Source organism: Oncorhynchus gorbuscha, linkage group LG22, assembly GCF_021184085.1.
Source record: "Oncorhynchus gorbuscha isolate QuinsamMale2020 ecotype Even-year linkage group LG22, OgorEven_v1.0, whole genome shotgun sequence".
Lineage (NCBI taxonomy): Eukaryota > Metazoa > Chordata > Actinopteri > Salmoniformes > Salmonidae > Oncorhynchus > Oncorhynchus gorbuscha.
In genome coordinates this window covers 42,589,336-42,613,858 of record NC_060194.1, presented here as the reverse complement: position 1 = coordinate 42,613,858, position 24,523 = coordinate 42,589,336, and the positions used below count along the sequence as shown (strand labels likewise).

Below are 24,523 nucleotides of genomic sequence, written 5' to 3'. Positions count from 1 at the left end.
GGGCTTTTGGCTAGTCTGGGTTGTATACTATAGGAGAGTGGCATCCCTCAGGGCTTTTGGCTAGTCTGGGTTGTATACTATAGGTGAGTGGCATCCCTCAGGGCTTTTGGCTAGTCTGGGTTGTATACTATAGGTGAGTGGCATCCCTCAGGGCTTTTGGCTAGTCTGGGTTGTATACTATAGGTGAGTGGCATCCCTCAGGGCTTTTGGCTAGTCTGGGTTGTATACTATAGGTGAGTGGCATCCCTCAGGGCTTTTGGCTAGTCTGGGTTGTCTACTATAGGTGAGTGGCATCCCTCAGGGCTTTTGGCTAGTCTGGGTTGTATACTATAGGTGAGTGGCATCCCTCAGGGCTTTTGGCTAGTCTGGGTTGTCTACTATAGGTGAGTGGCATCCCTCAGGGCTTTTGGCTAGTCTGGGTTGTATACTATAGGAGAGTGGCATCCCTCAGGGCTTTTGGCTAGTCTGGGTTGTATACTATAGGTGAGTGGCATCCCTCAGGGCTTTTGGATAGTCTGGGTTGTCTACTATAGGTGAGTGGCATCCCTCAGGGCTTTTGGCTAGTCTGGGTTGTCTACTATATGTGAGTGGCATCCCTCAGGGCTTTTGGATAGTCTGGGTTGTATACTATAGGTGAGTGGCATCCCTCAGGGCTTTTGGATAGTCTGGGTTGTATACTATAGGTGAGTGAGATCATATCTGGGAGGAAATGTCAAGGTATTTCCTACAGTCCTTCCATGCTAGTAGGGTGCTGTAAATCACAAAGGTTTTGGCTATGTTGCCCACTTCACTAAAGATATTAATGAATATAATTGAGCTTAGGGGCAATGAGCCACAGGATTTGGGCCTCTATCTGAATCCACATTGAGTCTCATCTGTTTGTGGTCCATGTTAACATGTTGTGGATTTGGGTAGACCAGTAGTACAATTGAAGGCAGGGAAGGGCAAGGCCACCCTTAGTAGATTCAGGTTTCGATAGGATCAAGGTCTCCACTCTGTTTTTTATTGCCCCATATACATTTGCTGATGCTTTGGTTGTTGTTTGGAAAGGAAACTTGGAGATAGCATGGGAGCATCTGAAATAAATAGTTAAACCTATGGAGGATGTTCATACAAGGTATTGATTCTTCCCACTAAGATGAATGGGAGGGAGATCCAGGTCTGGAGATCATTCTTGATTCTATCCAGAAGTGGGAGATAATTTTCCTTAAAAAGGCCATTCATATCTGGTGTAACAGCGATCCCAAGGTATTGAAACCCCTGTGTCTTACATTGGAACGGGCAGAGTGTCTTAACTGAGCCGTTGAGTGTAAGATTGAGAGGGCAAACAGTTGATTTGTTCAAATGTATCTTATATCCTGAAAACTTGCCGTACCTTGAAATTGTGTCTAAAATGGGAGGGATTTCTCAGGGTTGGATATGATAGAGCAAAGACATCATCCGCGTAGAGAGAAATCCTGTGCTGAAGACCGCCTGCAGAAACACCCATAATAATTGGATTGCTCCTCATCAACTCTGCCAAAGGCTCCGCCCCCAACAAGTAGAGCAGCCATCTTGTTTTTAAATGGTGAGCCATCATGTTTTCAGCCCTTTTATTTCCATGACTGATCAAAACTAATTTTCCCATAGCTCTCTCTTGTCCCTCTGCAGCAGAGATGGTGCGCAATATGTTTGGAACATCCGATCGCAAAATAAAATGGCAGGATCGAATCGCAATACATATAGAATCGTGCGAATCGCAATATCCTCTCGGCACCTAAGTATGGTGATCGTATCGTGAGGTCACTGGCAATTCACAGCCCTATTTATATATCATGTATTATAACATGGAGACCAAGGTATATTTCACAAGGGAGCTTTTACAAAATACGATATAATACAAATATATTTCCCGACTTATTCTGTTGGACTACTGCCAGAAATGTCAGTGTGTGTGTGTGAGGGACTGTGATTCAGAGTTGGTTGGAATAGTTCTTTACCTGATTTGGCCTTGCACTAACAAGTGGCAGCCACCCACTCTGTGTCACACAGACAAGCTCCAACGTCATCTACTACTCCCATGCACTCACGCAGAAAGTCTAGACAACACTAGTCTGGAGGGGATCATGTGAGGGTTGTTTTATATCAACCAGCTGAGGCACTGAGGACAGTTACTGACAGGATGGAGTCTTGACCAATGTTCCCTCTATTTGTTTTTCAGCTCTGAGCAAATTTCCTGTCTGCTGAGCGCAAACTTGAACATTGTGAACGTTCTGGCGGTTGTTTACTGCGAACACGGCGGCTGTAACCACTTTAAGTTACGGTTTGCCTACAGTAGGAGCAAATTTGGTCTACATTTTACATATCAGTCTATTTATCCAGAGGGACTTACAGTAGTGAGTGCATACATTTTCATAACTTATTCATACATTTTTTTCATAACTTATTCAACATTTTCATAACTTTTTCATACATTTTCATAACTTATTCATACTTTTTCATAACTTATTTTTTTCATACTTATTCATTTTTTCATAACTTATTCATACATTTTTAACATAACTTTTTCATAACTTATTTACATTTTCATACTTATTCATACTTTTTCATAACTTATTCATACATTTTCATAACTTTTTTCATAACTTATTCATACTTTTTCATAACTTATTCATACATTTTCATAACTTATTCATACATTTTCATAACTTATTCATACTTTTTCATAACTTATTCATACTTTTTCATAACTTATTCATAACTTATTCATACTTTTTTATATATTGATCAACGGTGGGAATCGAACCCACAACCCTGGCGTTGCAAGCGTAATGCTCTACCACCTGAGCCACACGGGACCACGTTCCATGAGACTTTGGGAAGAAAGTATGCTTGACATTCACCTGTTTATCCACTTGTCCTTCACTGAAAATGGAGGGGAAAATGTGGTTGTGTTTGATGCAAGAAACCACTTTACAAAAAAACATATTATTATTCCCTTACCGTTATTACAGAGAATCAGACACATTATGCTTCCCTCTGCCTATTGGCTACTTAGCTTATTCAAGCCTGTCTCAAAATACAACACTGTCCCTTTAAGAGATAAACAAATCTCTTTACCTGACTCACTTTTCAAAGAAGGCTAGAAATGTACACATGTTTTGCTGTTGTAGGAAGCAACCACTCCCCTGTTGTTGACTAGAAAGTAGTCATAACGGGGCTAGTAATCATTCACTAACTAGCAAAGAATATGAACAAATGTGCACTGGTGGCTTCATGCATTTCTCGTTTTAATATCAAAAGAAGGTCCTCTACTCACATGCTGTAAACACAGTCCATTTAAAAGTAAATGGCACCGATCCATATATTGCAAAAATCGATATGGCCCGTCAGGCAAAGTGTGAAAAAGTCTATGAGAAACAGTGACGTAAATGACGTGATCTATAATGATAAATCCTATATTGGTCTTTCACAGTCAGGCCTACCCAAGATCTACTATGCAAGTAAGCTAATAGTAGAACCTACAATTGAAACCGACAAATGAGGCTGTCAATTAAGTCAGAAATTCACAAATGTTTTTCAATTTATTATTATTCTTATTATTTTTGCTCTCTCTTAAAACAACAACATTGTATGTTCTAAGTTTATAACGATGCTTAAACCACGTCAGGAGGACCACTTTGGAGGACTGGAAAAAAATAGAAGAAATGTAGATTTTTTGTTGTTGTTGTTGTTACCCTTTAAGTGTGCAGACATCTAGCACTGTCATTGGGTTAGCAGTGTTTCTGTAGCACATGAAGAGTTCAAAATAAATGCCCACTGGATTGATGCAAATAATCATGATATCGTTCTGCCAGGTAGACATTCTGTAGGTATAGGCATTTAATTGAGAAGGTTAGGCCTATCATCCTATCATTAGAATCTAGATTTTTCCATTAATTGTATGATACCTGGACGTTTTACTTCATATTATGAGGCATATCTTACCTTCCCTCAATGTAGCCAATAGACAAAATCCCACCATAGAAATGTAGAGGCAATTATTTTTCATGAAGACTTCCTCATATGCGTTTCTCCCGGCAGCCGAGGGCATTATCCTAGTCATACGAGCAACCCTTGATAGTTGTTGCATCTTTAGATCTCCCCGTTCCTACATTTGTAATGGATTTTCCCATCTCTGGCATGAAACTGCTCACATGTGCTGTGCATTTTGGGTAGACCAGTAGTACAATTTTGGAACAGTCATGCGTAGGCCTACCGAATAAATAATATGTTCCGACATTTTAAGCTAAACATTCTGATCTGTTCCATTAGCCTTATTAATTGATACGGCGTGTACCTCCATTACACTACTTTGACACAGCATCAATGGGGAATAAAAAGTGAGTAATCGCAATGCCCACTGAAAAATAAGTGGGTTACCTACGTATACACTCCACTACACACCACTGGTGTTAACTAAAGGGGAAAACTCCCTCCCCCTCTTACATTTACATTTAAGTCATTTAGCAGACGCTCTTATCTCCAGGTATGCCATCGCTGGTGTCGATCTGTCTAACTCTGTCTCTCTCTCGCGCTCCCTCCCTCCGTCCAGGTATCAATTTGCCATCGCAGGTGTCTATCTCTCTCTGTCTTTAACTCTCTCTCCCTCTCTCTCTGTTTAGGTATGAAGCTGCCTTCGCGGGTGCCCACCCAGGTCGACAGTGACGAAGAGGCTAAGTGGAACCAGACTGAGGATGAGGGTCAGGGTGGCCGCTGTTGTGCCTGTCCCAAAACAGAAAAACAACTGAAGAAGGAGGCTGAAGACTCAGAGTACCGCAAGACCTTTGAGAACTATATCCACAATGAGGTCTTCCTGCTCAAGTATGTATGACAACTATGTCAGCCAGCCAATTAGCCAGCCAGCCAGCCAAAAAACACAGTCAGTCAATCAGTCAGTCAATTAATCAATGTATTTATTATCCTAATTGGGACTTTAGATCAGCTCTGTCTCCATCCTGTCATTTAAAACCTAATGCTGCATTTACACAGGCAGCACAATTCTTATCTTTTGCCCAATTATTGGCAAAATATCTGATCTGATTGGTCAGAAGACCAATTAGTGGCAAAATATCTGATCTGATTGGTCAGAAGACCAATTAGTGGCAAAAAGAGCAGAATTGGATGCCCTTCAATTCTAATCAAAGCCCCAGTGCTCCCCCTGGTGGTAAACATTCAGAAGTTGCCTGCATGAAGTCTCGTTAGCACTCTGCTCAGTAGCAATAACTTTAACAGTGTTTTTTGTAAACAGTTAACACTAAATCAATAGAATTTGATTGATTATTTATCCCCCAGATCAACCAGACAGCGCCGCTCAGCCATGGGTGTAGCTAATGAGACGCAGCCTGCATTCGTGACAAAGCCCCCCACCGGGCCGGAAGGTTACTCCACCAGCGGCCCAGACGATGATGAGGATGGTGCGGAGAGCACTAAGATCCAGCTGACAGTGTTCTCCAAGGAGTCCACGGTCATCTCCGGCCTCCGACACTTCACCTCGTACCAGATCGATGTGTTGGCCTGCAACCACCTCACAAACCCATCACGCTGCAGTATGGCAGCCTTCGTCTCAGCTCGCACCATGCCTGAGGGTGAGGCTATCTACACACCATTATAAACCTGGTAGTTTGATTCCTGGCTGCTGATTGGCTGAAACAGCATTTCAGTCATGTGTGTATATCAGACAATATACCACAGTATGACGCAAAAAAAATACTTGTTTACAGTTCTATTTATGTTGGTAACCAGTTTATACCTCAGGGACTTGTGGTTTATGGCTAATATACCGCGGCTATAGGCTGTATCCAGGCACAACGCTTCGTGCGTAAAGGCTTCCGTGTGCTTACCATCCGAAACAGTTTGGAACATTTGTGCATATATTTTGACCACATTTTAATATGTTTTGGTGTTCAGCAAGGGTTTTTCAGCTGCTCCTGCAACAAAAACACATGTCTCAAGGCAAGCTGATGTTGGGATTCTTCTTCTTCCTCTGTTGTTATTTAACGAGAGACAAATTGTTTTCATTCACATGTTTGTACTTGAGAAATACTGCACCAATCATCTTAGTTAGATGTAGAATTGCACGACTATGGTCTCCTTGAAATGAATGACAGTTATCTTGAGTTAGCTTAGGTTCATTTTTGACTATTTTGATGCGGTGTATATGGGCTACGGCATCTCAAGATGGACAAACAGTACTATTGCTCTCGTTTTTCAAGCGAAGATCTTTTAAGGGAGTATGCGAGCACACACCAGCTGAACCTAGGGATGTTGATGCCTTAAAGGGAGACTTCAGGATTTTGGCAATGAGACTTTTTATTTACTATCCCAGAGTCAGATGAACTCGTGAAAACCATTTGTATGTCTCTGCATTCACTAGTGAGCGCAATTGCTCACTAGCGTTAGCGCAATGACTGGAGGTCTATGGGTATCTGCTAGCATAGACTTCCAGTCATTGCGCTAATGCTAGTTAGCATTGGCACAGAGACACAACAATGGTATCCACGAGTTCATCTAACTCTGGAGAAGTAGATAAAGGGCCTCATTGCCAAAATCCCAAAGTATCCCTTTAAGAACAGCCTTTAGCTGTGGTATATTGGCCATTATTATGGTTTGAGCCCTGAATGCTGATTGGCTGACAGCCATATACCACACCCCCTTGGGCCTTATTGCTTAAGTACACTACACTTGCACACAGTCTACACCACACACCCACCACTTAAGAAAACAATGTCAGAAGTAAAAAAGCAGTTTAACCTGCGCATATCATACTTTCTTGTCTACTTTTAAATAGTATTTATAGACCTGAGATGTTGATGTTTGTGGTATTGGGATAGAGTAAAGAGGCCATTTTTAAACACTTGCGTATCCTGCTAACAGCCAAAGAGGCCATTTTTAAACCTTGTGAATCCTGTCAACAGAGGCCATTTTTAAACCTTGTGAATCCTGTCAACAGAGGCCATTTTTAAACCTTGTGAATCCTGTCAACAGAGGCCATTTTTTAACCTTGTGAATCCTGTCAACAGAGGCCATTTTTAAACTTTGTGAATCCTGTCAACAGAGGCCATTTTTAAACCTTGTGAATCCTGTCAACAGAGGCCATTTTTAAACCTTGTGAATCCTGTCAACAGAGGCCATCTTAAAACCTTTTGTGTCCTGTCAACAGAGGCCATTTTAAAACCTTGTGTATCCTGCCAACAGACAAAGCAGATGACATCGTGGGCCCCATCAGCTATGATGTGTCTGAGTACTCTGTTCAAATCAAATGGCTGGAGCCTAAAGCTCCCAATGGAATGATCATCCTGTACGAAGTCAACTACAAGAGACTGGGAGACACAGAGGTGAGCGGACAAACACGCACAGGCATGAAAACACACACAGGCATGAAAACACGCACGGGCATGAAAACACGCACAGGCATGAAAACACGCACAGGCATGAAAACACGCACAGGCATGAAAACACGCACAGGCATGAAAACACGCACAGGCATGAAAACACACACAGGCATGAAAACACGCACAGGCATGAAAACACACACAGGCATGAAAACACACACAGGCATGAAAACACGCACAGGCATGAAAACACGCACAGGCATGAAAACACGCACAGGCATGAAAACACGCACACACTTAAAATACTGGACTTATGCTGTGTGCCCGCAGTCTCACTTAGTATAATTCAGATACGATGATCACAAATCTCTCTGCTCTCATTTCTAAAATAGGACCGTTAATGTAACAATAGCCATGTTACATGTTACATGTTACATCAGCGCTCTGTTTTAGTTACCGTGGCAACATCACACTGGGTACAGCTGATATTACTGATGTTGAAAACAGCAACTCCAGTGGTGGTCAAACAAACATGTTTTTCTCAAATTAGGTTTTTAATTTTTGTATTATTGTTGGCTGTTCAATGCAGTGATTTTTAAAAACACATCTCTGATTGGCTTAGACGGCCTACTCTATTAGCTCGATGTGTTCCTAGTGTAATATTGTGTTTCCTACTTTCAGTCGTTCACATTTCATTTCTATATAATGTGCTTATTCAACCCTTCTCTCCCCCCTCCAACTACTCTCCTCCTAAAAATATATATACAAATAAATGAAACATCTTGTGTGTGTCTGTGTGTGTGTGTTCGTTCTAGGAGTTGCACCACTGTGTGTCCAGGAAGATGTACCAACAGTCGGAGGGCTGCAGGTTGAGAGTGGTGCACCCTGGGAACTACACTGTGAGGATCCGAGCCACGTCGCTGGCAGGAAACGGCTCCTGGACCGACCCCACACACTTCTACGTACAGGACCTCCGTAAGAGACACACGCCACAGACAGCTCGACCAATCCGTGAAATCAATCCAATATCATTTGAATATAGAGTTTTTTTACGTTAGCAGTAGTCTGGCCATAAACTCCATGGCAACGTGTTTTCTTTTAGGGGTGGACCCATCCAACCTATTGATTATCATTGGTCCAGTCATCTTCATAGTTCTACTGATACTGGTGGTAGCGGGAGGATTCGTCATATTCAGGAAGAAGTAAGTCTTATGGCTTCTCCACAATCTGTCTTCAGCCAACCCAGCTGTGTATGAAAGAAGCTGATGTGTAGTCCTGCTGTTCACCAAGGAGTGTTACACACAGCTTCTCTCCTGATACACCGGCAGTAACTATAGGCTTTTGTTCCAACCCAGCACTAAGACAACTGGCTCCACTATTAGTGGTCTAGATTTGTATATTGTTTCACGACCAGGCTAAATTGTACTTACTTTATTATGATTTACTTTTACAGTCAGACGATACGTTGTGAGAAAAAAAGAAGAAGAAAAAACATTCTACATTCAATAAAAAAAATAGTCCTAGCTCATAATTACAGTTTGAAAGGTGGTTATAAATGAAGACTTTGATTTGGTTTTTAATCAGGTGTGTTTCCAGCGAGGCTCGTCATTGGTCGCTCTCTGTTATTATGATAATGTTACTCCTACTCTGCAACTTCTGATACCTGGATTAACTTTAGGATTATTATGGTATCGATTTGGTATCTCTCTGTGTTGTTTCTTGTTATTTATAATCATCATATATTATTAATTATAAACTGGGTGGTTCGAGCCCTGAATGCTCATTGGCTGAAAGCTGTGGTATATCAAACCATATACCACGGGTATGATAAAACATTTGTTTCATTTTGTAATTACTTTGGACAACATACCACGGCTACGGGCTGTGTCCAGGCATGCCGCGTGGCATCGTGCGTAAGAACAGCCCTTAGACGTGCTATATGGCCAAACACAGTGCAGTCGGAAATGATTCAGACCCCTTCACTTGATTCACGTTTTGTTACGTTACAGCCTTATTCTAAAATAAAACATGATTTAATAATCCTCATCAATGGACACACAGTACCCCATAATGACAAAGTAAAAACAGGTTTTTAATTGTTTTTGCAAATGTATTAATTATAAAAACAGAAATACCTTATTTACGTAAGTATTCAGACCCTTTGCTATGAGCCTGGAAATTGAGCTCAGGTGCATCCTGTTTCTACTGATCATCCTTGAGATGTTTCTACAACTTGATTGGAGTCCACCTGTGGTAAATTCAGTTGATTAGACATGATTTGGAAAGGCATACACCTGTCTATATAAGGTCCACAGTTGACAGTGCATGTCAGAGCAAAACCCAAGCCATGAGGTCGAAGGAATTGTCCGTAGGGTTCCCGAGAGGATTGTGTCGATGCACAGATCTGGGGAAGGGTACCAAAAAATCTATGCAGCATTGAAGGTACCGAAGAACACAGTGGCCTCCATCATTCTTAAATGGAAGAAGTTTGGAACCACCAAGACTCTTCGTAGAGCTGGCTGCCTGTCCAAACAGCAATCAGGGGAGAAGGGTCTTGGTTACTCTGACAGAGCTCTAGAGTTCCTCTGTGGAGATGGAAGAACCTTCCAGAAGGACAATCATCTCTGCAGCACTCCACCAATCCTTTATGGTAGAGTGGCCAAACAGAAGCCACTCCTCAGTTAAAAAGGCACATTACAGCCCGCTTGAAGTTTGCCAAAAGGCACCTGAAGGACTCTCAGACCATGAGAATACTGATGAAACCAATATTGAAATCTTTGGCCTGAATGCCAATCGTTATGTCTGGAGGATACCAGGCACCGCTCATCACCTGGCCAATACCATCCCTACGGTGAAGGGGGGGGATGTAATTTCAGCGGCAGGGACTGGGAGACTAATCAGGATCGAGGGAAAGATGAAAGGGGGAAATTACAGAGTGATCCTTGATGAAAACCTGCTCCAGAGCTCTCAGGACCTGAGACTGGGCAAAGGTTCACCAGAATCCAACAGGACAACGACCCTAAGCACACAACCAAGACAATGCAGGAGTGGCTACAGGACAAGTCTCTGAATGTCCTTCGGTGGTCCAGCCAGAGCCCGGACTTGAATCCGATCAATTATCTCTGGAGAGACCTGAAAATAGCTGTGCAGCGACGCTCCCCATCCAACCTGACAGAGCTTGAGAGGATCTGCAGAGAAGAATGGGAGAAACTCCCCAAATACAGATGTGCCAAGCTTGTTGCGTCAAGAAGACTCGAGGCAGTAATCGCTGCCAAAGGTGCTTCAACAAAGTACTGGAAAGGGTCTGAATACTTATGTGAATGGCATTTTTCTGTGGGGGGGGGGGTTGTACATCTGGGGAAAAAAATGTTTTTGCTTTGTCATTATGGGGTATTGTGTGTAGATTGAGAATCCTTTTTTTTATGATAAAAATATATATATATGCTGTAACGTAGCAATGTGGAAAAAATGAAGAGGTCTGAATACTGTCCAAATGCACTGTACCACACCTCCTCATGCCTTAACGCTTAACTCTACCTCCTTGTTTTTCCCACCAAGGCAAACCCAGGGCCCCTCTGGACCCCTCTACACCTCTTCTAACCCAGAGTACCTCAGTGCTGCTGACAGTAAGGACACGTTATAAACTGATTTCTATATTCTCAGCCTGTATAAAAGCATATCTGACTGTATTTTGATGTTGATGTAATATATCTAATATTCCATGTAAGTAGACAATCACTGACACATACTAGCTGGCTATGAGAATTAGAGAAGTACAATACTAGATTGTTTGTGGATTATAGCGTCAAGGGGCCTCGTTTATCTACCTGCACTAAATGTAAGTCTGACGTGCGACCTGTTTTTCCCACCAAAGGTTGTTATTTATCAAACGTTGATCTTGACGGGAGAGTTTGCGTACCTCCCATGTACATCTCAGACCGTGCATACGCCCAACTTCTAGTGGTTGAGCAACTGTATTACAAGCTAATATTGTTCATTTTTGGAGGAAATGAAGGTGTTTGTTTATATTCACTTTTTCTGATATGAACCTGAATCATAATCATATTGCAGAGCACCTCTGACTGGTTTATTCTGCTACACAACATACATTAGGCTACTATTTTTCTGTCGCTCATTCAATAGCCAATCGTGCTCATAAGTAAAATAGACCGGTAGCCTATGACCGTATGGGTAGGCTACAGTATTGCTGTGCGATAGGAGTGTGACATAATAGCGTATTTAATCTGAACCTATACCAAGGTAGGAGATAGAAACACAATCATGTAATTGATAAACAAAATATTGAACATTTGCCATTTTGCATAGAAATGTGGGCTTGTCGGCAGCATTTACTTTGACATTTTTTCAATGGACCATCCATCTTGCAGAATGCGCGGCCGGTGTTTGGCACTCGCTATAGGCGGCATGCATTTTTTTTTTTTTTTTTTTTTTTTACTTTCTGAACAGGAGTTTTCCTCTCATGGCTAACTACCAGGAAGTTTGAAAAGACAGACTGAGTGGGCGGGGAGCTTATATTCATGAGCTCGCCTTGACTGACAGCCCTTTGAAAACACTTAGTCATGAAACTTGGATGCAGTTAGCAGTGTTGCCATGAAATCATCTCAAGCAAATTTGGTGAAACACAAAAGCAACTGAACATTGAAATTGCATCAGTGATATACAGTGCATTCAGAAAGTATTCAGACCCCTGCCCCTTTTACACATTTTATTACATTACAGCCTTATTCTAAAAATGGATTTAGTAAAACATTTTCCTCATCCATCTACACTTAAACTGAAAATGGCGCCGGAAGAAATGGCAGCAGTTTTACGGGCTCCCAACCAATTGTGCTATTATGTGGGGTTTTTGGCGTTATTTGTAATTTATTTTGTACATAATGTTTCTGCAACCGTATCTTACGGCAAAAAAATGCTTCTGGATATCAGGACAGAGATCATTCACCTCGGATTAGACTAAGAACTTCTGGATATCAGGACAGCGACCACTCACCTCGGATTAGACTAAGAGCTTCTGGACATCAGGACAGCGATCACTCACCTCGGATTAGACTAAGAGCTTCTGGACATCAGGACAGCGATCACTCACCTCGGATTAGACTAAGAGCTTCTGGACATCAGGACAGCGATCACTCACTTCGGATTAGACTAAGAGCTTCTGGACATCAGGACAGCGATCACTCACCTCGGATTAGACTAAGAGCTTCTGGATATCAGGACAGCGATCACTCACCTCGGATTAGACTAAGTGCTTCTGGATATCAGGACAGCGATCACTCACCTCGGATTAGACTAAGAGCTTCTGGACATCAGGACAGCGATCACTCACCTCGGATTAGACTAAGAGCTTCTGGACATCAGGACAGCGATCACTCATCTCGGATTAGACTAAGAGCTTCTGGACATCAGGACAGCGATCACTCACTTCGGATTAGACTAAGAGCTTCTGGACATCAGGACAGCGATCACTCACCTCGGATTAGACTAAGAGCTTCTGGACATCAGGACAGCGATCACTCATCTCGGATTAGACTAAGAGCTTCTGGATATCAGGACAGCGATCACTCACCTCGGATTAGACTAAGAGCTTCTGGACATCAGGACAGCGATCACTCACCTTGGATTAGACAAAGAGCTTCTGGACATCAGGACAGCGATCACTCACCTCGCATTAGACAAAGAGCTTCTGGATATCAGGACAGTGATCACTCACCTCGGATTAGACAAAGATGATTTCTTCAACAAACAATATGCACAAGACATCCTCCAAACACCCGGCAGGGCCGACATCCACGTTATTTGCAAGAGGAAGCGGCGCAGGTACAGAGGACAAAGAGCCGGATGCCTCGTAAGGACCCAGAGAAGGCGAGTGGGAAAGCTGCCTTTACCGTCAATACTACTCGGACAATAAACTAGACGAGGTACGATCACGAATATCCTACCAATGGGACATCAAAAACTGTAACATCCTATGTTTCACGGAATCGTGGCTAAATGACGACATGGATATTCAGCTAGCTGGATACACGCTGCACCGGCAAGATAGAACAGAACACTCCGGTAAGATGGGGGGGAAGAGGTCTGTGCATATTTGTAAACAACAGCTGGTGCATGAAATCTAAGGAAGGAAGATTTTGCTTGCCTGAAGTAGAGAATATTGTGATAAATTGCAGGCCACACTACTTGCCAAGAGAGTTCTCCACTATACTTTTCGTGGCTGTTTATTTACCACCACAGACAGATGCTGGCACTAAGACCTCACTCAGTCAGCTGTATAAGCAAACAGGAAACCACTCACCCAGAGGCGGAGGTCCTAGAGGCCGGAGACTTTAATGAAGGGAAACTTAAATCAGTTTTACCAAATTTCCATCAACATGTTAAATGTGCAACCAGAGGGAAAACAATTCTAGATCACCTGTACTCCACACACAGAGACGTGTACAAAGCTCTCCCTCACCCTCCATTTGGTAAATCCGACCACAACTCTCCTGATTCCTGCTTAGAAGCAAAAATTAAAGCAGGAAGCACCAGTGACTCGGTCTATAAAGTGGTCAGATGAAGCAGATGCTAAACTACAGGACTGCTTTGCTATCACAGACTGGAACATGTTCCGGGATTCTTCCGATGGCATTGAGGAGTACACCACATCAGTCACTGGCTTTATCAATAAGTGCATCGAGGACGTCGTCCCCACAGTGACTGTACGTATGTACCCCAACCAGAAGCCATGGATTACAGGCAACATTTGCACTGAGCTAAAGGGTAGAGGTGCCACTTTCAAGGTGCGGGACTCTAACCCGAAAGCTTACAAGAAATCCTGCTATGCCCTGCGACAAACCATCAAACAGGCAAAGCGTCAATACAGGGCTAAGATTGAATCATACTACACCGGCTCCGACGCTCGTCTTATGTGGCAGGGCTTGCAAGCTATTACAGACTACAAAGGGAAGCACAGCCGCGAGCTGCCCAGTGACACAAGCCTACCAGACGGGCTAAATCACTTCTATGCTCGCTTCGAGTCGAGCAACACTGAAGCATGCATGAGAGCATCAGCTGTTCCAGGCAACTGTGTGATCACGCTCTCCGTAGCCGACGTGAGTAAGACCTTTTAAACAGGTCAACATACACAAGGCTGCGGGTCCAGACAGATTATCAGGACGTGTGCTCCTGGCATGTGCTGACCAACTGGCAGGTGTCTTCACTGACATTTTCAACATGTCCCTGACTGAGTCTGTAATACCAACATGTTTCAAGCAGACCACCATAATCCCTGTGCCAAAGAGCGGAAAGGTAACCTGCCTAAATGAATACAGACCCGTAGCACTCACGTCTGTAGCCATGAAGTGCTTTGAAAGTTTGGTAATGGTTTACATCAACATCATTATCCCAGAAACCCTTGACCCACTCCAATTTGCACACCGCCCAAACAGATCCACGGATGATGTAATCTCTATTGCACTCCACACTGCCCTTTCCCACCTGGACAAAAGGAACAATTACGTGAGAATGCTATTCATTGACTACAGCTCAGCGTTCAACACAATAGTACCCTCAAAGCTCATCACTAAGCTAAGGATCCTGGGACTAAACACCTTCCTCTGCAACTGGATCCTGGACTTCCTGACGGGCCACCCCCAGGTGGTGAGGGTAGGCAGCAACACATCTGCCAATCTGATCCTCAACACTGGAGATCCCCAGGGGTGCATGCTCAGTCCCCTCCTGTACTCCCTTTTCACCCACTACTGCATGGCCAGCCACTACTCCAACACCATCATTAAGTTTGCAGACGACACAACAGTGGTAGGCCTGATCACCGACAAAGACAAGACAGCCTATAGGGAGGAGGTCAGAGACCCTGCCGGGAGGTGCCAGAATAACAACCTATCCCTCAATGTAACCAAGACTAAGGAGATGATTGTGGACTACAGGAAAAGGAGGACCAAGCACGCTCCCATTCTTATCGACGGAGCTGTAGTGGAGCAGGTTGAGAGCTTCAAGTTCCTTGGTGTCCACATCAACAACAAACTAGAATGGTCCAAACACACCAAGACAGTCATGACAGTTTTTCCTAGCCACCGTGCTTCTACACCTGCATTGCTTGCTGTTTGGGGTTTTAGGCTGGGTTTCTGTACAGCACTTTGAGATATCAGCTGATGTACGAAGGGCTATATAAATACATTTGATTTGATTTGATTTGTGAAGAGGGCACGACAAAGCCTATTCCCCCTCAGAAACCTAAAAGGATTTGGCATGGGTCCTGAGATCCTCAACAAGTTCTACAGCTGCAACAGCATACTGGTTGCATCACTGCCTGGTACGGCAACTGCTCGGCCTCTGACCGCAAGGCACTACAGAGGGTAGTGCGTATGGCCCAATACATCACTGCGGCTAAGCTGCCTGCCATGCAGGACCTCTACACCAGGCATTGTCATAGACTGTTCTCTCTACTACCGCATTGCAAGCGGTACCGTTGTGCCAAGTCTAGGACAAAAATGCTTCTCAACAGTTTTTACCCCCAAGCCATAAGACTCCTGAACAGGTAATCAAATGGCTACCCGGACTATTTGCATTGTGTGCCCCCCCACCCCTCTTTTTACGCTGCTGCTACTCTCTGTTTATCATATATGCATAGTCACTTTAACTATACATTCATGTACATACTACATCAATCAGACAGACTAACCGGTGTCTGTATGTATCCTCGCTACTTTTATAGGTTTGCTGCTGTATATAGCCTGTCTTTACGGTTTTATTTCTTTACCTACCTTTGTTCACCTAATACCTTTTTTTGCACTATTGGTTAGAGCCTGTAAGTAAGCATTTCACTGTAAGGTCTACACTTGTTATATTCAGCGCATGTGACAAATACATTTTGATTTGATTTGACAATACCCTTTAATGACAAAGTAAATACAGGTTTGTAGTTTGGAACCACCAAGACTCTTCCTAGAGCTGGCTGCCTGTATAAACTGAGCAATCAGGGAGGTGACCAAGAACCCAATCGTAACTCTGACAGAGCTCCAGAGTTCTTCTGTGGGAGAACCTTCCAGAAGGATAACCATATCTGCAGCACTCCACCAATCAGGCCTTTATGGTTGAGTGGCCAGAAGGTAGCCACTCCTCAGTAAAAGGCACCTGACAGCCCAGAAGGCAGCTAAAGACTCTCAGACCATGAGAAACAAGATTCTCTGGTCTGATGAAACCAAGATTTGAACTCTTTGGCCTGAATGCCAAACGTCACATCTGGAGGAAACCTGGCACCATCCCTTCAGCGACAGGGACTGGGAGAATGGTCAGGTTCGAGGGAAAGAAGCAAAGTACAGAGTGATCCTTGATGAAAACCTGCTCCAGAGCTCTCAGGACCTCAGACTGGGACCAAGGTTCACATTCCAACAGGACAACGACCTTAATCGCACAGCCAAGACAACGCAGGAGTGGCTTTGGGACACGTCTCTGAATGTCCTTGAGTGGCCCAGCTAGAGCCCGGACTGGAACTCGATCGAACAGCTCTGGAGAGACCTGAAAATAGCTGTGCAGCAACACTCCCCATCCTACCTGACAGAGCTTGAGAGGATCTGCAGAGATGAATGGGAGAAACTCCCCAAATACAGGTGTGCCAAGTATGTATTGTCATACCCAAGAAGACTGCTGTAATTGCTGCCAAAGGTGCTTCAACAAAGTACTGAGTAAAGGGTCTGAATACTTGTAAATGTGATATTTCAGTTTTTTGTATCATTGTGGGGTATTGTGTGTAGATTGATGGTGAGAAAAACAATTTAATCAATTTTAGAATAAGACTGTAACGTAACAAAATGTGGAAAAAGTGAAGGGGTCTGAATACTTTCCAAAGGCACTGTATACTTTTTTTTATACATCTCCCATTTAGCATGATGCGGTTCACCACAGCACTGACTGATGTGTTGACTTGATAACTGCGTCTGAGTTTTGAAAGACCCTCTTGTTCCTTGCTGGCTGAAGACCTAGCTAGCCAGTAACTAGCTAACACCAGACACAGTTGAAGACCTAGCTAGCCAGTAACTAGCTAACACCAGACACAGTTGAAGACCTAGCTAGCCAGTAACTAGCTAACACCAGACACAGAAGAAGACCTAGCTAGCCAGTAACTAGCTAACACCAAACACATATGAAGACCTAGCTAGCCAGTAACTAGCTAACACCAGACACAGATGAAGACCTAGCAAGCCAGTAACTAGCTAACACCAGACACAGATGAAGACCTAGCTAGACAGTAACTAGCTAACACCAGACACAGATGAAGACCTAGCTAGTGTTGATAATGGGATATGTAGATAGGGTGAGTCGGTCAAGGATCGATTCAGACAAGGTGGTAAATTGTATGACAAGCGACAGTTTATTCAGAGTAAAGATATCTGGTACAACGTATACGGGCTCATTCATTTGGCTCACAAGGAACCAGCAGAAAGAAGCCCCGATAACAGATTGCAAGCATGTTATGTACAGTACAGAAAGTGGGCTGAGTCTGGAAGTCCCGGTCTTTTGGTTGGCCACAGTTGAGGTGTTGTCTTCTTGGATTGGTCCTGTTGAGCCGTCCGTCGTTCCTCCGGGTCTCCGTCGGGCCGTTCTCAGTCACACAATGTTCGGCTAGGTCCTTCTGTAGCTCAGTTGGTAGAGCATGGCGCTTGTAACGCCAGGGTAGTGGGTTCGATCCCCGGGACCACCCATACGTAGAATGTATGCACACATGACTGTAAGTCGCTTTGGATAAAAGCGTCTGCTAAATGGCATATATTATTATTATTATATTAAGGAGATTGTGTGTGTGTGCTTGTGTCTGCAAGTCAAGGCTGTATCTCTTCCTCCCAATGTGTGGGTGTATGTCTTATCTGTGTGTCCTCGGCAGTTAGTGTGTGTGCTGTGTGTGTGTGGGTGTGGAAGCTATCCTGTATGGGACCTAACATGTTTCACTGTGAAAATACGTTGTCTCAGTAAGCTGGTCATTTGCATAAGAAATAGCACTTCCTTACACTAGCCAGTAACTAGCTAACACCAGACACAGATGAAGACCTAGCTAGCCAGTAACTAGCTAACACCAGACACAGATGAAGACCTAGCTAGCCAGTAACTAGCTAACACCAGACACATATGAAGACCTAGCTAGCCAGTAACTAGCTAACACCAGACACAGATGAAGACCTAGCTAGCCAGTAACTAGCTAACACCAGACACAGATGAAGACCTAGCTAGCCAGTAACTAGCTAACACCAGACACAGATGAAAGGGGAAACTGTTCATATTTGCTAACACCCGACAGTAACATTTTGGCAAACTCCCCTCTGCAAACACGCCTTTTTCGATGTTGGTTACAAGGTGGTACTTAGTTAAATTCGATAAGAGAATATCGAGTTACCATTTCTGTATTAAAATGAGAGTTAAGGTGATGTTATTTAACACGGGGAAGGGGGGCAGTAACTTTATGATCAAACTTGATCAATGTAAAAGCAACAGCCGTTTTGCTTCTACAAAATGGCTTTTGCTTTGATCTGATTTCAAAATTTGATCTGGTTTCCTTCAAATATCAGTAAAAAAAATAATAATTAAAAGTGAATCGAGGGCATTTTCCAGTCGTGGTTGTAGAGCTCGTTCACGACCTTACAAATGTAGTATGACTCTGATTCGTAAATGAAAATATGTGGATGTTTATGTGCGACAGTTTGATAAATCCTAATCATTTGTTGCACACGCAAATCCTAGAGTCTCCACGTACACCAGAATTCTGTAAGAAAATGTACTTACGGCCCCAGGAGTTTTTACTGTGTGTGTTCTCTCCAGTGTACGAGCCAGATGACTGGGAGGTGGGCAGGGAGAAGATTAACATCCTACGAGAGCTGGGTCAGGGCTCGTTCGGCATGGTCTACGAGGGCATCGCCAAGGACATCGTGAAGGGAGAGCCAGAGACTCATGTGGCAGTGAAGACGGTCAACGAGTCGGCCAGTCTGAGAGAGAGGATAGAGTTCCTCAACGAGGCCTCCGTCATGAAGGGCTTCACCTGCCACCATGTGGTAAGATGGATGGATGGATGAACAGAGACGATAGAGAGAGAGGATAGTGATAGAGAGAGAGAGGATGGTGATAGAGAGAGAGAGAGAGAGAGAGAGAGAGAGAGAGAGAGAGAGAGAGAGAGAGAGAGAGAGTTCCTCAACGAGGCCTCCGTCATGAAGGGCTTCACCTGCCACCATGTGGTAAGATGGATGGATGAACAGAGACGAGAGAGAGAGGATAGTGATAGAGAGAGAGAGGATAGTGATAGAGAGAGAGAGGATAGTGATAGAGAGAGAGAGGATAGTGATAGAGAGAGAGAGGATGGTGATAGAGAGAGAGAGGATGGTGATAGAGAGAGAGAGGATGGTGATAGAGAGAGAGAGATGGTGATAGAGAGAGAGAGGATGGTGAGAGAGAGAGAGAGAGAGGATGGTGATAGAGAGAGGATGGATGGATGAGACAGAGAGAGAGAGGATGGTGATAGTGAGAGAGAGAGAGAGGATGGTGATAGAGAGAGAGGATGGTGATGAGAGAGAGAGGATGGTGAGAGAGTGGTGGGAGAGAGAGAGAGGATAGCGAGAGAGAGAGGGCTAGGATAGAGAGGGGGAGATAGGAGAGTTCCTCAATAAGGCCTCCGTCATGAAGGGCTTCACCTGCCACCATGTGGTAAGATGGATGGATGAACAGAGACGATAGAGAGAGAGGATAGTGATAGAGAGAGAGAGGATAGTGATAGAGAGAGAGAGGATGGTGATAGAGAGAGAGAGGATGGTGATAGAGAGAGAGAGAGAGAGAGAGAGGATGGTGATAGAGAGAGAGAGAGAGAGGATGGTGATAGAGAGAGAGAGAGAGATGGTGATAGAGAGAGAGAGGATGGTGAGAGAGTGGTGGGAGAGAGAGAGAGGATAGCGAGAGAGAGAGGGCTAGGATAGAGAGGGGGAGATAGGAGAGTTCCTCAATAAGGCCTCCATCATGAAGGGCTTTACTTGGTGCTTCAGTGTAAAGAACTACAGTCTATAGAAGGTGACACCACATATCATGATGATCACAAGACATCTTTGTTTAAAGTAGCTACCGAGGTGTAAGAATCAAAGCAAGCGATGGAAACTAAAGGTTTCCTTTTCAGGTGCGTCTGATGGGTGTGGTCTCTAAGGGCCAGCCCACTCTAGTTGTCATGGAGCTGATGACCCATGGCGACCTGAAGAGCTACCTGCGCTGCCTCCGCCCCGACTCTGAGGTACACACAAACACATATATTATTGGGATCCGTGTCCTGAGGGCTAGTCTAGTGGTAGAGCTGCCTTCCCCTGCATCACTCTCCTCTATCCACCCTGTATCCATCTCCACCCTGCATCCATCTCCACCCTGTATCCATCTCCACCCTGTCCATCTCCACCCTGTATCCATCTCCACCCTGTATCCATCTCCACCCTGTATCCATCTCCACCCTCTTTCCATCTCCACCCTCTTTCCATCTCCACCCTCTTTCCATCTCCACCCTGTATCCATCTCCACCCTGCATCCATCTCCACCCTGCATCCATCTCCACCCTGCATCCATCTCCACCCTGCATCCATCTCCACCCTGCATCCATCTCCACCCTGTATCCATCTCCACCCTGTATCCATCTCCACCCTGCATCCATCTCCACCCTGCATCCATCTCCACCCTGCATCCATCTCCACTCTGTATCCATCTCCACCCTGTATCCATCTCCACCCTGTATCCATCTCCACCCTCTATCCATCTCCACCCTCTTTCCATCTCCACCCTGTATCCCTCTCCTCTATCCACCCTGTATCCATCTCCACCCTGTATCCATCTCCACCCTCTATCCATCTCCACCCTGTATCCATCTCCACCCTGTATCCATCTCCACCCTGTATCCATCTCCACCCTGTATCCCTCTCCTCTATCCACCCCCCTGTATCCATCTCCATCCCCCCTGTATCCATCTCCACCCTCCCATCTCCCCCTGTATCCATCTCCCCCTGTATCCATCTCCACCCTGTATCCATCTCCACCCTGTATCCATCTCCACCCTGTATCCATCTCCTCTATCCACCCTGTATCCATCTCCCCCTGTATCCATCTCCACCCTGTATCCATCTCCACCCTGTATCCATCTCCCCCCTGTATCCATCTCCCCCTGTATCCATCTCCTGTATCCATCTCCACCCTGTATCCATCTCCATCCATCTCCACCCTGTTTCGCTCTTCTCTATCCACCCTGTATCCCTCACCCTGTATCCCTCTCCTTCTCCCCCTCCTCTGGGCACCCTGTATCCCTCTCCTCTATCCCTCTCCTCTATCCCTCTCCTCTATCCACCCTGTATCCCTCTCCTCTATCTACCCTGTATCCCTCACCCTGTATCCCTCTCCTCTATCCACCCTATATCCCTCTCCTCTATCCAACCTGTATCCCTCACCCTGTGTCCCTCTCCTCTATCCCTTCTCATATTGAACTATATCACAAATACCCCCAAAAACATCTAACTGTTGTTATCTATGCGCCCCCTTGTGGCCTGTTGCAGAATAGCCCTAGTATTAATACATGTCTTGTCAGAATAACCCTACTGGGAGCCCGCCCCCCACGCTGAGGGAGATGGTCCAGATGACAGCAGAGATAGCAGACGGCATGGCCTACCTCAACGCCAAAAAGTTTGTCCACAGAGACCTGGCCGCTAGGAACTGCATGGTGGCGCAGGACTTCACTGTCAAGATAGGAGGTAGACTACACTCACACTTAACCCTAACTTTAACCCCCAAATCAATCTTGCCTCTAACCCTAGCCCCTAACCCCTACACCTAACCCTAGCTCCTATCCATGGTCCTAAACCTAACCCTAGCTCCTAGCCCATAACCCTAGTCCCTAACCCTAGTCCCTAACAACAGCCCCTAAAACTGACCCTAGCCCCTAAAACTAACCCTAGCTCCTAGCCCATATCAATAAATCCTAACCCTAGCCCCTAAAACTGACCCTAGCTCCTAACCCTAAAACTGATCCTAGCCCCTAACCCTAAAACTGACCCTAGCCCCTAACCCTAAAACTGACCCTAGCCCCTAAAACTGACCCTAGCCCCTAAAATTAACCCTAGCTCCTAGCCCATATCCATAGTCCCTAACCCTAGCCCCTAAAACTGACCCTAGCTCCTAACCCTAAAACTGACCCTAGCCCCTAACCCTAAAACTGACCCTAGCTCCTAACCCTAAAACTGACCCTAGCCCCTAACCCTAAAACTGACCCTAGCCCCTAACCCTAAAACTGACCCTAGCCCCTAACCCTGGTCCCAAAAACTGTCCCTAGCCCCTAACACTAACCCTAACCTTAACCCTAACCCCCCCCAGATATAGCATATGACCTTGTGGGGATTAACAACATGTCCCCAGTTGGTCCAATTTTTGTTTGTTTACTATAGTTGTGGGGACTTGTGTGGTCCGGTATAGTTAAACAGACCCAGACACACATATCAAGATAGTAGGTATGGGAACGCACTCCCTCACATATACAATGTGATCCTTTTAAATACATCTACATGCATGTTTAACTGCCTCCTGCAAAGTACATTTCCCAACTGGGATAATAAAGATTCTCGCCTGTAATTTCTCTCATTCTGCAACACAATGGTGCTTTTTCCACTTTGGACGTACAGTTGAAGTCAGAAGTTTACATACACTTAGGTTGGAGTCATTAAAACTCGTTTTTCAACCACTCCACAAATTTCTTGTTAACAAACTGTAGTTTTGGCAAGTCGGTTAGGACAGCTACTTTGTGCATGACACAAGTAATTTTTCCAACAATTGTTTACAGATTAATTCACTTTATCACAATTCCAGTGGGCCAGAAGTTTACATACACTAAGTTGACTGTACCTTTAAACAACTTGGAAAAGTCCAGAAAATGATGCCATGGCTTTAGAAGCTTCTGGTAGGCTAATTGACATAATTTGAGTCAATTGGAGGTGTACCTGTGGATGTATTTAAAGGACTACCTTCAAACTCAGTGCCTCTTTGCTTGACATCATGGGAAAATCAAAAGAAATCAGCCAAGACCTCAGAAAAATAATTGTAGACCTCCACAAGTCTGGTTCATCCTTGTGAGCAATTTCCAAACGCCTGAAGGAGCCACATTCATCTGTACAAACAATAGTATGCAAGTATAAATACCATGGGACCACGCAGCCATCATACCACTCAGAAAGAAGACGCATTCTGTCTCCTAGAGAGGAACGTACTTTGGTGCGAAAAGTGCAAATCAATCGCAGAACAACAGCAAAGGACCTTGTGAAGATGCTGGAGGAAACAGGTACAAAAGTATCTATATCCATAGTAAAACGAGTCCTATATCGACATTCAGCAAGGAAGAAGCCACTGCTCCAAAACCGCCATGAAAATGCCAGACTACAGTTTGCTACTGCACATGGGGACAAAGATCATACTTTTTGGAGAAATGTCCTCTGGTCTGATGAAATAAAAATATAACTGTTTGGCCATAATGACCATTGGAGGGAAAAGGGGGAGGCTTGCAAGCTGAAGAACACCATCCCAACCGTGAAGCACGGGGGTTGCAGCATCATGTTGTGGGGGTGCTTTGCTGCAGGAGGGACTAGTGCACTTCACATAATAGATGGCAACATGAGGCAGGAAAATGATGTGGATATATTGAAGCAACATCTCAAGACATCAGTCAGGAAGTTAAAGCTTGGTCGCAAATGGGTCTTCCAAATGGACAATGACCCCAAGCATACTTCCAAAGTTGGGGCAAAATGGCTTAAGGACAACCAAGTCAGGGTATTGGAGTGGCCATCACAAAGCCCTGACCTCAATCCTATAGAAAATGTGTGGGCAGAACTGAAAAAGAGTGTACGGGCATTGAGGCCTACAAACCTGACTCAGTTACACCAGCTCTGTCAGGAGGAATGGGCCACAATTCACACAACCTATTGTGGGAAGCTTGTGGAAGGCTACACAAAATGTTTGACCCAATTTAAACAATTTAAAGGCAATGCTACCAAATACTAATTGAGTGTATGTAAACTCTGACCCACTGGGAATGTGATGAAAGAAATAAAAGCAGAAATAAATCATTCTCTCTACTATTATTCTATTATTCTATTACTCTACTATTATTC

The 24,523-nt window shown here is 44.4% G+C and overlaps 1 protein-coding gene across 1 annotated transcript in view; it reads left to right on the top strand.

Annotated features, from left to right (window-relative positions):
- LOC124009618 (insulin receptor-like) overlaps positions 1-24,523 on the top strand; it is a 143,600-nt gene that overhangs the window by 114,088 nt on the left and 4,989 nt on the right. Inside the window, exons 13-21 of the mRNA XM_046321602.1 lie at positions 4,644-4,842; positions 5,314-5,606; positions 7,216-7,355; positions 8,168-8,327; positions 8,455-8,554; positions 10,911-10,978; positions 19,182-19,411; positions 20,518-20,628; positions 21,958-22,120. Coding sequence (XP_046177558.1) covers positions 4,644-4,842; positions 5,314-5,606; positions 7,216-7,355; positions 8,168-8,327; positions 8,455-8,554; positions 10,911-10,978; positions 19,182-19,411; positions 20,518-20,628; positions 21,958-22,120 — 1,464 coding nt within the window. The remainder of the gene's footprint in view (positions 1-4,643; positions 4,843-5,313; positions 5,607-7,215; positions 7,356-8,167; positions 8,328-8,454; positions 8,555-10,910; positions 10,979-19,181; positions 19,412-20,517; positions 20,629-21,957; positions 22,121-24,523) is intronic.